Source organism: Alexandromys fortis, unplaced genomic scaffold, assembly GCF_014885135.2.
Source record: "Alexandromys fortis isolate MF-2015 unplaced genomic scaffold, M_Fortis_MF-2015_v1.1 scaffold_29, whole genome shotgun sequence".
Lineage (NCBI taxonomy): Eukaryota > Metazoa > Chordata > Mammalia > Rodentia > Cricetidae > Alexandromys > Alexandromys fortis.
The window spans coordinates 10,514,908-10,527,803 of record NW_026067891.1 but is presented as its reverse complement, the minus strand read 5'-3'; the positions used below and the strand labels follow the sequence as shown (position 1 = coordinate 10,527,803).

At 44.1% G+C, this 12,896-nt stretch overlaps 1 protein-coding gene across 2 annotated transcripts in view; it reads left to right on the top strand.

Annotated features, from left to right (window-relative positions):
- Usp7 (ubiquitin specific peptidase 7) overlaps nt 1–12,896 on the top strand; it is a 54,646-nt gene that overhangs the window by 21,918 nt on the left and 19,832 nt on the right. The window contains exons 2-8 of one of the 2 annotated variants that reach the window (XM_050123746.1): nt 1,847–1,951; nt 6,610–6,808; nt 8,503–8,641; nt 9,656–9,744; nt 10,795–10,903; nt 12,067–12,197; nt 12,705–12,759. In XM_050123746.1, coding sequence (XP_049979703.1) covers nt 1,847–1,951; nt 6,610–6,808; nt 8,503–8,641; nt 9,656–9,744; nt 10,795–10,903; nt 12,067–12,197; nt 12,705–12,759 — 827 coding nt within the window. Of the gene's footprint in view, nt 1–1,846; nt 1,952–2,677; nt 2,841–6,609; nt 6,809–8,502; nt 8,642–9,655; nt 9,745–10,794; nt 10,904–12,066; nt 12,198–12,704; nt 12,760–12,896 lie in introns of those variants that run through there. The other variant, XM_050123814.1, reaches the window with a different exon arrangement.

Here is a 12,896-nt window from a genome sequence, read left to right as displayed (position 1 = left end):
TTGTGAGGGGTTGAGGGGACAGGTGGAGTGGAGACCTTGAGTGGGTGTGCCTATGTGTATCTGGAGCTCAGATCTCAGACTGTGAGGCTCATGTGGCAAACACTTTAACCAGTGCTGAGCCATCATACTGGCTACAGCTTAGTTACAGAGAGATTTGCATGGAAAGCAGATGGTTTTGGCTTTTTGATAGACTGTATATGCAGAAAAGTTATGGTGTCAAACCTTATAGGCCTTGGTCATGGTTTACCCCATAAAAATTTGAAGGGTGGTTTGTTGTCATATGAAGGGAATAAATGTAGGTGAAAAATTCTGAATTACCCAGAATTACTTTTGCCTTCAGTTGAAAATCAGAAAAAGAATCTTACCGCCTCCCCTGTATCTCATGCACAGCCTTTGTTAGCCTTTGTCATTCAGAACCTCATTGCTTTGTAATCTGTCAGTTGGGTCAAGACAGGAGTGATTGTGAGCTCCAGGCTAGCCAGAAGACCTCCTTTACTCCCAGTGTTCCACACCCCAGATAAACCCATATCCAAGGGATTGTGGATTTTAGAGATTAAAGGGCCGGTTTTAAGTGCTTGCTTTTAGAACTGGCTTTCTGGAGGTGATCTTTAAATTTGTCCAAATGTAGGTGGGAATGCTTGTCTCTTTTGTTTTTTCTATTTTGAGTTTTTGTTTTTGAGTTCTGAGATGCAGAGACAGGGAGTTATCTATCATTTAATGCAGGAGTTGGAGAATTTTCATGCTCCAAATGGAGAATTGCAGTTTGAGAGCCAAATTGGGGGAAAACAAACAAAACCTACTTCAGCTCTGTCCGTGGTCCTGAACCAGTGGGGGGGGCCGCCCATCCCAGTGACATTAAGACTCGGAATCATGAAGGTCCAGCACACAGCTACCTAGGTGTTCAGAAAAGCATGCCTCCTCCTGCATTTAGTAAGGTACATTTCCTGCTGGGGTATTTGCTGTTTTAGGGAAAAATCCAAGCTCCTGGATAACCTGGGGCAGCCTTTGTGGACCTGAGCTGCTTCTGCAGTCTGTTTTGGGATGGTGTACACGGACTGCTTTAACCCTGCGGTTAGCCAGCAGCGGTGGTGCCATCTGTAGTCTTAACATTTACGAGGCAGGATGATGACAAACCTGAAAGCAGCTCATCGTTTTCCTACTCCTTAGTGAACCCAAGAAAGTAGTCTTTGTAGGGTTTAAGGTTTTCATTCAAAAATGTGTTTTATTGTGTGTGTGTGTGTGTATAGACAGGGTTATATGTGTACATGTGGGTACAGGTACCTACAAAGTTAGAAGACATTGTATCCCCAGGAACTAAGAGTTATAGGCCGTTGTGAGCTGCCATGTTAGGTTTGGGAACTGAACTCAGGTCCTCTGCAAAAATAGCGAATACTCTGGACCTCTGAGCCATCTCTACATTCCTGGGTAAAGTTTTGTTTTATTTATTTTTTGTGTTAAGTATGGGATCCAGGAAGTTTTGCATGCAAGGAAAGAATTCTAAAGAACTACAGTCCTACCCTAGAGGATTAAGTTTTAATTAGTAGGAAGCTTACTGCAAAATGACTTCATATCAATTATGTAAAGGTTCTTAAATCTAAGCCATTAGTCATTACAGAATTAGAGTAAATAAGAAACACTGCAAATAATCATTTTATGTGTACAGAATAGTCCTTTCATTCATCACAGATGGAGCAGAGTATCATGTGACGTGGCTAGTCTTTACACTTTGAAAATTTACATTATAATTAGAATTTATTGATTATAAATTATCAAATGTAAATATATTCTTGTACATCTAGTCCTACTATGTAGATCAACTCATGAGATTTTTTTATTTTTCTTAAAGCTGGAGATACAGATGACCCACCAAGAATCACTCAGAACCCGGTCATCAATGGGAATGTAGCCCTGAGTGATGGGCACAGCAATGCGGAGGAAGACATGGAGGACGGTAAGTACTGCTCACTTATTCACAGCCGTGGAGCGCTATCAGAAACACAAGCCATCTGTATTTTTTTTCTTGAGTACTTTAGTCTTTAGAGTAGTTAGTTTTCAGGAAGTTACATCTGAGGGCAATTAGGATCTTTTTTTATTTTGGGTTTCAAGATTGTGTAAAATTTCAAGGTAAGTTGCTTCTCAGCCTAGGCAAGGGGGTTCAAATCCAGAGGATCATAGTGAATGGGTGTCTGCTCATCCCCACAGGTTTCCAGCCACTGTTAGCATCCAGGGTGCCAGGTAGACTGTATTTTCCTTTCCCTTTGTTTGCAGCAAGATACTTTTCAGCATTGGGATTTGGTTTTCTACTACATCCCCACCTTAGTGTCTTATCATTCGACTACCAATTGAGAACACCTCCAACTCCTGTTAGGCGAAGTGAGAGCCAAGCGTTGGGCCCTATACTTCTTCCACTCACCTTTCTTTGTAGCTTCCCTGTGGAAAAGCATATGCGTATGTATATGCATGGGCATTTTGTGTCAGGGAATTGCTTTTTTCTTTGAGAATTCTTTATATCATCTTAAGAGATGTAACATTTGCAAGTCAAAGTCCTGAGAAGGGAGCAGCCAGTAATTGCTTTATGCAGCCCCTGGAATCTTGCAGTGTAATTTGAAACCATGTTCTGTACAAGCATGTCCATCAATCCTCATGAGGGTTGTGTCCTTCCCAGGGGAGTAACGGGGCAGTTGAAAGAAACCATCAGGCACGGGCTGCACCACCAGAAGGACTGCTGTTCAGACCTCCTGCCAAAAGTTCAGCCTCCATGCGAAACTGCAGCCGCAGTTGAGAGTTCTCTCACAGTGCGGTTTACCCCTGGCAGCTGGCTGAGGCAATTTCTGAGGAAGGTAAAGAGGCGTGGGCTACACCCCGCTGCTTTGTTCCCCGTGGAGTGCGCTTTCCACTGTAGATGAAGGGCAACGGTGTGGGTGTGGTCTCATTGGTTATTGGGCGTTTGGTGATTTCACTTTGGACACCATAGATGCCAAGAGTGGTTCAGAGAGTGCATTTGGGAAGGTGGCCAGGCAGAGGTGCCAGGTGTGCATTTGGGGTCAATTTGAGTTGTATGTAGACCAGTAGCAAGCCCTCTCCATCAGCTCTCCCAGTGTAATTTGTTTTAAGCAATTCCTCTCTTACTCGGAGTGTCTGGGAGACACAGATGCAGCTATGGGGTTATCCTGTGTAGTAGAAGAGGACAGTTACCCTCTGAACCCTACCTTCCTCCTACCTGCAATCAAAACAGACAACCAAGTGTCTCCTGGGGGCCGGGGTGGCCTAGGTTGAAAATCATGGTTAAGAAGTTATGAGTCAGAGTTCTCTTACTTTGGGGCAAATAGTACTGGGTTCTTAGTACTAAATACCCAGGCTGTTTCACAAAGACCAGAAAGTAGAAGCCCCAAGTCTGGGGTCTCAGATGGAAAAAGCAGAGCAGCCCTCTTGGCTTGGAGTTGAAATTGTCTTCAGGGATGGCTGAGGGACTAAACCTGTTCACAGCATGGCAAAGGCATAGGAGGGTTGGGCTCTGCATCTGGTGACCTTTTCTGGAGTAAAGTGATACTGATAGAGTTGTACGTGTCATGTGGTCAGAACCTTAGGAGCTCTGCATTATGCATGCCTCAGCCATCCAGGCCTAAGCTGGCTTCTACAGGGGGGTTTCTTAGTGCAGACTCTGGCTTTGAACCCCTTCACTTAAATCTTTTACAAGCACATCAAACTAGGACATATGATTTAGAGAATACTGGGTTTAAATAGGCCACTTTGTAACCAAATGATGAGCAATTCCCTGTGCTGAGGGTCCTTAGAGACATCTCTGTGTAAGAACTTCGGCAGCTTGGGCATTCAGACATCTATGGAGAGAACAGGTTTAGGTGAGGAAGAGAACATTTTAAAGTCCTGCTAACAGACTAATGAGATGGTCAAGTCCTTTTTCATCTATTCTTACTCCCTCAAGTATGGTTTTCCTTAAACGACTAAGACGTTCTAGAGCAAATGTGTGGGCTCTGAAAATTTCTGTGGAGCTTAGATTAAATTGTAGGTATCTGGAAACAGCTCATTTCGTCAGATGAACTAATGTACAACATTTTATGAGAATGACTGATATATGTAAGAGGTTTGAGAAAACATCACTTTAGAGCCACCTTTTGGAGAAATTAGTCCCTTTAAAAACTGGAAATGTCCTGTCTTGCTTTCTCTGCATAATTGAAGCCCAGTCTAATCCATTGACATTTGCTCTGGGCAGATAAGATAGATAGTAGTGAGCATGGAGCTTTGGGACAGGCAGTAGAGCTGGCACTCCCCAGTTTCTGGGGCAGGGTTGATGCTAGTAGGTTGTCAAGGAGTCTAGTGTGCTCAAGAGAAAAGGGAAGCTGTAGCTGTGCTCAAAGGGACACAGTGGGCTCAGGCCAGCTGTCTCTGTTTGAATGATCATATAGGACCCAAAATTATGTCCTTTATGCTGATTAATTATCCCTTGTGTTAAAACAACAATGAAAAGCAAAAAAAAAAAAACTTTGAAATGCTTAAACTCACACAGACTTGGTTTTGTTTTTAAATTATCTGGAATCCGCATAATACTTCCATTGTCCGGTAAAGACCTTTGTTGATCAGTCTCATATAATTCCCTATAGATGGGTAATTGGACTTTTATTGTCATAGATAGGTTTCATATTTCTTTTAGGCTTTTCATTTGGCATTTGTATAAATTCTCAGTTGTGTGTTGGTGTGAATACTGAGGGGCTTGCCCGTGTCAGCTGTATGCTCTACAATTGGACTGTACCCCAGCCTTCAGGTTATTCATAAGAAGTTTCAACTTCCTTAGCCTGTTCTAAGAATGTGCCTTCAGTATAATGCAGAAATCCGGTGTGGCGTGCAATGAAGCAGACTAGTGAAGTGGGGGCCATGGATAGTACCAGGTGCTGCCTTGTCAAAAGAATTTAACGTGTCAGTGTAAATTTCACCACTGTTTAAATTTTACTTAAATGTGTGGGATGGAAGAACAAAATGCAAATCACAGTATGTTTCAGTTTTCCTGGCTATAGAGTGTAACCCTATACGTCTAAATTGCAGAAATAGGCTAGCTTTATTGTAAAGTGCACCGTCATGGTCCTTGGTGTTGCCATAGGTGGTGGACATTATTGAGGACTCACTGCCACTTCATGTCACTATGCCTCAGTGTCCTTACCCATAAAGTGGAAATTAATGCAGCTCAGGTACACCTTGTATGTCCACTAAAGCATGGGGCAAACTTTCTGCTGAGTTTTTTAGGCATTGTCATGGGCAGAATTCTTCCCCCTTCAAGGAGGTGTAGGAATACCTGACTCAGTAGTCTTAGGCCAGTCATCAGCACCCTGTTGCAGCTTCCTGTAGCCGCCCTTCTTGCTTTAGTGCTCCTGCCCTGACTGAGGGAGCCGGGATGTGCATAGTGCAAATGGGTGGGGAAAAGCAGAGTGTGGACTCTTGACAGCCTTTGTAAAGAATACCCTCTGTGAGGACTGATGGACATGTTTTCTTAAGAACAGACCCAGGTAGTTGCAAACTTCTAGCAACTGTAGTCTATCTAGAAGTAGATGATTCCACAAACTCATTTTGTGTGCAGTTTGGAGATGGAAGGGTTGTGGGACTTTGTTATGATGGTCTTCAGCAATCTGGGATGTAAGGGGGCAGGGTGTCCCTGTTGATTAACATGCTCCTCATGAGTCTAGTGTGGTCATGCTCCGGGACCCAGCAGTCAGGGATGTCAATACCTGATTCTATTGGTTGGAGGGGGGAGCTGTTCCCGCTCCACAGAGAGGCAAGCACAGAAAGTGATGCCTTCAGACACTTCTGCAGTCCCTTGGTCTTCTGTGGCTTTTGTTTTGCTTCACTGATGCTTGTCAGTAGCAACTGGCAGAGGGGCTGTGAAAGACTGCTCCCTCGCTGTAGCCCGGGAAGCAAACAGTCAGACATTACTGGGGCTGCATCAACTTTCTGGCCAGTGATGGGTCAATGATGCCATTATTTTAGTTGATACATTTTTGATTGACACACTGAACCCCTGACCAGAGGTACTGTAGGGTAGAAACCTTTATTCCTTTTCTAATGTTGGGAAGAACTTTACTTTATAAATAAATTGCTACCATAAGGGATCCAGTATGTTCACAAAAGTCAAAGCTGAGGGACAGTATTAGCTGTCTCCATGTGCTGTGTGCTTCTAGCACAGTGGCTGGTCTTTTCCGCTGCCCTCCTCCTGGGTCTCAGTCCAAGGCTCATATCTTCCCTGTTTTTCTTGAGTATTGCTTATATACAGAAATACAAGGCTGCCCGCCCTCCCTCCTTCCCTCCTTTCCTTTCTGTCCCCTCGATGCCCAGATTTGGGAGTGAACACTGAAGTAGATGTTCAACCCCCTAAACTTTGGTTCTCCAAGGGAAGGCAGATGTGTGTGAGTGAGCTCCTGTTAGGAGTCCAGCCATGCAGAAACCGCCCTTATTAGCCTTTTCATAAATTGGAAATGACACTATCATTTCCCCCAGAGGCTTCAGAAGCACTTGGACTGAGATATTGTAGAGCAGTTTACTACAGTGTTAGTGCGCTTATGGTTAATGCCCTGGCTCTGTGATTGATGGCGTGTTTTCTTGCAGACACCAGTTGGCGCTCCGAGGCAACTTTTCAGTTCACTGTCGAGCGCTTCAGCAGACTGAGTGAGTCGGTCCTTAGCCCTCCGTGTTTTGTGCGAAATCTGCCATGGAAGATTATGGTGATGCCACGCTTTTATCCAGACAGACCTCACCAAAAAAGCGTAGGATTCTTTCTCCAGTGCAATGCTGAATCTGACTCCACGTAAGAGTTTAAATGATGCAACTACAAATGCACAGATTTCTGGAAGCCAAATTCCATCATCTTACTCTATTTTATTTTCAGCTTCTTTGTAACTCTATGCAGTCCCTTTTCCTTTTGCTCTGGGGATGAAACCTAGGGCCTTGTTACATAATCACCTATTACTGGGTTAAAGCCAGCCCTGATTCTATAACGTAAAACTAGGCTTTGTGCTAGAGCCCAGTGGCCTGGAGAGGCTGGGGCCACTTGGACTCTGCCAGCCACTGAGTAATCATTCCATTCTCCCTGTAAGCATATAGACGCCTTAAGTGTGTCTCACCCTGACAGCTGTCTGCTCCTGATAGCCTGTGCCTATTTGGAAAGTACAAGTCACAGCAATTAGTTAGCGCTTTAGATGGATTGGGCCTTTTTAGGGGGAAAGTTTTGGTCAAAACTTTTTAAAAGGAGGTTTATTGTAAAATTGTTTTAATACCTGTATTTGGGAAGTGGAGGCAGGAGGTTCAGGTCAAGGCCAGCCTGGATTGCAGGAAACCCTGTTCCAGTAACTAAGAAACAAAGAAAAATCTTGGAGGTCCTTCAATTAATATGAAAGATAGAGGTATCATATTCTATGAGTCATTCAAACTTGACCTCTTTGTTTTGTTCTCAGAGATTTGTAGCTCTCCCTTCAACCCATTTTCTGCATTGTCAGTGTTAAACTCATGCACACCAGAAGGACGTCTGGACAGGGTTAGCAGTATGGAGTACATTGTCCCTTTGTTTACACCAGGAGCCTAATTGATAAGGGAGTATGGAGTACATTCTCCCTTCAACTGAGCTTGTCTCTGGCAGTAAATTGGTGCTCAGGTTGGGCTGCATAACTGGAAGTTAATGGTGTTATCCTCTCGCGTGCCCATTGGCCTGATTTCTCCTGATCCATAGGGCAAGTGTGCAGGAACCCCAAGGTACAGGCACAGGCTCTACTGAACAGAAGTGCATTGTGGGGTAGAACCCAGAGGTGTATCTACTTTTGTTGGCTTTGTTGTCCAGGCTAGCTTTGAATTCGTAATAATCCTCTTGCCTCAGCTTCCTGTGCTAGAGATTATGTGTGTGTGCTATCATATTTTGCTCATCAACTCTTTTTTTATTCTTGTGTCCCCGTCACAGGGCTTTTGTATATGCCATGAAACCACTACTGCTGAGTTACCCCCTCGCCCAGCCACAGTTTTATAAAATAGACTTAAAAGTTCAGGAACTTGTTTGCGTTTTGATTTTTGTTTTTTTTTTTGAGACAGAGTTTCCCCATAGCTTTGGAACGTGTCCTGGGACCTGCTTTGTAGACCAGGCTGAATTCAAACTCAGATCTGCCTGCCCCTGTCTTTCAAGTGCTGGGATTAAAGGCATGCACCACCTCTGCCCAGCTAGGAACTTGTGTTTTATGCTTAGTTATAACATTTTACGGGTTAAAAGATAAAATCACAAGCCAGGCGTCATGGTGCAGAATCCCTGAGTTCTAGTCCAGCTAGAGTCACATGGTGAGGCACTGTCACCAAATAATAAAATCTTGAGTTAGCCGCTGCAGCTGTGTCCTCAGATCCCTCTTCTCTATCCAAGGTAGATTTTCGTTTGCTGATTTTGATGTTTTAAAAATGTGTGACTCTCAGTTAAATGTGTCAACTAAGGCTTGGGTGAATTTTTTTTCCCTCCCCTTCCAATAGGTCGTGGTCCTGTCATGCACAAGCAGTGTTGAAGATAATAAATTACAGGGACGATGACAAATCATTCAGCCGTCGAATCAGTCACTTGTTCTTCCACAAGGAGAATGACTGGGGATTCTCTAATTTTATGGCATGGAGTGTAAGTGACAGAGTATTTAGTCTCAGCGTCCCAACTGTTATTTCTAGTCTTGTTCTTTCATTTCTAAAAAATCTTGCTTTTGAGTTGAGCAGGTATCTGGAAGTTGTGGCTTTCTGGCATTCGGCATTCAAGTTGCAACCTTTAAATTTTTACTTACTGTCTTGTATGTGTTTGATATGCAAACTTAATTATCTGTGTGTGCAAATACTGAGTGGGCATACACATACCATGGTGTGGCAAATTTCTGTGTGTTCTGTGGGTTGAACTCAGGTCCACGAGTTCAAGTTTAGACGACAAGTACCTCTACTCACTGTGTCATCTCACTGGCCACTTGAGCATTAGATGGTTTTGTTTTTTCTTTTGGGGGGGGCATTGTGGGGAGGGCAGCTATGGCTGTCCTGGAACTCACTTTGTAGGCCCAGGCTGGCTTCAACTCATCCGCCTGCCTCTGCCTCCCACGTACTGGGATTAAAGGTGTGTGCCACCACCACCTGGCAGCATCAAGTATTAACTTTTAAGATATCTTTAAAAAACTGTTTGAGTATGTGGGCATGTGTGTGTGAGGGTGCCCATAGAGGCCTGGCTAGGCTGTCAGAGTGATGAGAATTTGTAAGTTGTGGGTACTAGGCTCCAAACTCTGGCTCTCGTGATAGAGTAGTAAGCAGACCTGTTGAACACTACACTGTTTGTCCAGTCCACTAAAGTGTGAACTTGTAATTGCACATTGAAGTTTTTCCTGACCTTCCTGGGGAAGACCTTCCTTGGTAGGGCCCCTTTCTGCAGTGGTGGTGGCCAGTGGGTGATATCTTACCCAGGCCGTGGCACTTAACCCTGAACACCTCTGCAGAGCTCTCTGGGTTCATGCTTAACACAAAATGGATCACTTCCACACAGGAGCACAACTGTGTGGGAACTTTAAAGAAGTTCTCCATTCAGTTCTGAAGTAGTGCTTTATTGAGTGCAGAGTACTCAATATATAAGTTCTTATGTAAGTTCGTTGTTTTTATTTTATAGGAAGTGACTGATCCTGAGAAAGGATTTATAGACGATGATAAAGTCACCTTTGAAGTTTTTGTACAGGCGGATGCTCCCCATGGAGTTGCGTAAGTTTTGTTCAGTTGGGTACTGCTGTACTGTATTGAGTGAGAATTTATATTGTATATATATGTTGAAGAGATGTGCTCAGCCAGTAAGCCCCAACACATCATAGCTGCCTGCTTCACACCCTCTCTTAACGGATTGGTTGGCAGTTCCTTTGTGCTCACCAATGAGTTTTCTGAATTTAACCAGCCAGCAGACTAGATGGTTTTGCAATCTTTGGAAGGGCACAGTCTTAACAAGCAGAGAAGCCCTAGGTCCTTACATCCATGGCCACTGCAGTGGGGATTTGCTTTTATTTTGAAGAGTGTACGGATGTCTAAACTTGTCGCGGGGAATCAGGGAACGTGAGAGCTTCTAACTTGGCCGGGCTCTTGGACTGCACCGTAGCAGTCCTGACAGTGTTGATTCACGTTCCTTGTTAGTTTGGAAGAGGGAGATTAGATTGGCTAGAGGAAGTTGTACGGTAGATTTTTCTCTGGTTCCGTTACTGCATGGGTCCAGGATACCTGGGGCATAACTCAGACCAGTTTCTCCAAGTAGCCACCAAAATAGCTTATTAAAAATGAAAAGTCCTCGGTGCTTAGAGTGCATTCTAAAACTTCAGAATATATATTCCTGTCTTCCTCCTGCATATGTGTTTCTACAGAATTGGCAGCAGGGATAGGGTGGGGTGTTCAGCTCTTAACATATCTTGCTGATGATCATATATGAATTCCTAATGTGTGTGTGTGTATGTGTGAGATAAGCTAGCTCTGAAATCACATTTGATATAATTGTAAAAGGGTACCCCCAGTATCTTGTCAGTGCTCATCTTTATCAATGGCAGGTGTGCTTTGTCCTGTTAGCAGACAGGAGAATGCTGAAATAGCCATGTCAGTGAACAGACATGTGTGACATCAAGTCAGGCCTCAGTTTTATAGTGTAGTGCTTCAGGAATGCTGTGTGGAGCGTGCTCCTTCGCCAGGATGCTAGAAACAGATGATGGCATGGCACAGTGACTAAAAACCAACTGTCCTGTGCAGCGGACCTTCAAGCTTGGACTTATCTTTCAGGTGGGACTCAAAGAAGCATACGGGCTATGTCGGCTTAAAGAATCAGGGAGCTACGTGTTACATGAACAGCCTGCTGCAGACTTTGTTTTTCACAAATCAACTAAGAAAGGTAAATGAATCTATTCCTCTCTAGCTTTCTGCCTTCTGTTTTGTAAGGTATGTCAGAGGCCCAGTAGAGTAATCAGCAGAAGTTCTCCCCCTCCCTGGACTACAGACCTTTCTCCACAGGGAGGGGAGGCAGCCCTGCCAGGTGCCTTGATAGTCTCTAGTCAGGGGACACCTGCTGTTGAAGCCGACTAGTGCCATCAGCTTTAAAAATACAAACACCATAATGATAATAGTGGATTGATCCTAGGCCTAGGACTAATATTTCTACATCTAAATTGTATTCCCAGGCCCCCTCATACCCTCTCTTATCCATTTATTTGGAGGCGAGATTTCTATATATATAGTACTAGCTGTTCTCGATCCGATTTGCTTGCCAGAGCTTCGCCTGCCTGGGCTGGGATTAAAGATTTGTGATACCACTCCCAGCCTCACCCGGGGAGGGGAGGGGGAGGGTCTTATTCAAGTTGCTTAGACTGACTTTAGATCCTCCTGCCTCAGCTTCATAATAGCTGGGATCACCAGGAGTAAGTAGGTCTGCACCTTATGCTTACATGGACTAATGAGCAGTCTAAATCTAAGGATGGGTGGTGGTGCTTCCTGATGGGGAGAGTTTGTGCAGACAGCATGGAGTAGTACAGGGAGAAGGCTCTTCTGGATGGGACTTCCTGGGTCTCATTTGCACTCTGCCAGACAGGTGACTGAGATGTGTGTAGTAGCTTGGACATATACATTTCATCTCTTTGTTGTTGTTGTTCATAAATAATTGAAAATTTAAATTTGTACTGTCCCAGGGTGGGGGGCGGGCATAAAATGAAGGAGTTTTTTTGCCTGGTTGGTGAGCTATAGGTGACTTTTTCATTTTCCTTTGTATTTTCTAAATTATCTCTACAGATAATTGGATGGTTTTCAAAGTTCAACATAGCTAAGAGCCCCTAACACATTGCTTTTCTCCTTGTCATAAAGCTGACAGCTGTTTTCTTTGTTTGGTGGGTCCCCCCCCCCCCCCCGAGACAGGGTTTCTCTGTAGCTTTGAAGTATGTCCTGGAACTAGCTCTTGTAGACCAGGTTGGCCTCAAACTCAGAGATCCACCTGCCTTTGCTTCACGAGTGCTGGGATTAAAGGCGTGCGCCACCACCGCTTGGCTGACAGCTGTTTTCTTGCAGGCTGTGTACATGATGCCGACGGAGGGTGATGACTCCTCCAAAAGCGTCCCTTTGGCTCTGCAGAGAGTGTTCTATGAGCTGCAGCACAGCGACAAGCCCGTTGGAACAAAGAAGCTCACCAAGTCATTCGGGTGTGTACCAGCAATCCACCTCCCTTCTGCTTTCGGTGTAAGGGACAAGAGTGGGAGTCAGCTCAGGCAGGCTTACAGTTGTCTCGGCATTTGGGCACTGTCTCCCCTTTTAGGAAATAGGCTTTGTTTCCGATTTTTCTTAAATGTCACCACTTTGCTTTTCAGCAAATGGTGTGTGTAGCTTTGAAGTATATGTACATTTATCTTGTATACCACCTCTTCTAGGTAAGATTTTTAGAAAATGTTAACTTTTTTTTGCTGATTGCTGGTAAAATTCTTTGAATTATGACAATCACCAAGATAATCTTTACACGCAAAAAAAAAAAAGCATCAAAGGCGGGAGGGGAAAGGCAGGGAGGAGAGCAGAGAAAAATACAGAGCTCAGTAAAAATCAATTTTAAAAAAAGCACCAAACTTGAGGCTAGTGGCTGATTCAATTTAGTTTATAATCTTGATTGCTTCTTAATTGGCTCCCTTGATATATAGAAACTCATTTTCTCTTGAAAGGTGGGAAACGTTAGATAGCTTCATGCAACACGACGTTCAAGAGCTTTGTCGAGTGGTAAGTTTCAAGTAGTAACTGTTGGGTCTTAGAGTGAATGTTTGAGGCAGTGCTAGAGTTCTTAATGAATAAAAGCCTCACAGCTAATCAGACCACTGACATTGGCTTAGGACTGATGTTTTAGGCCAGAGCAGAGA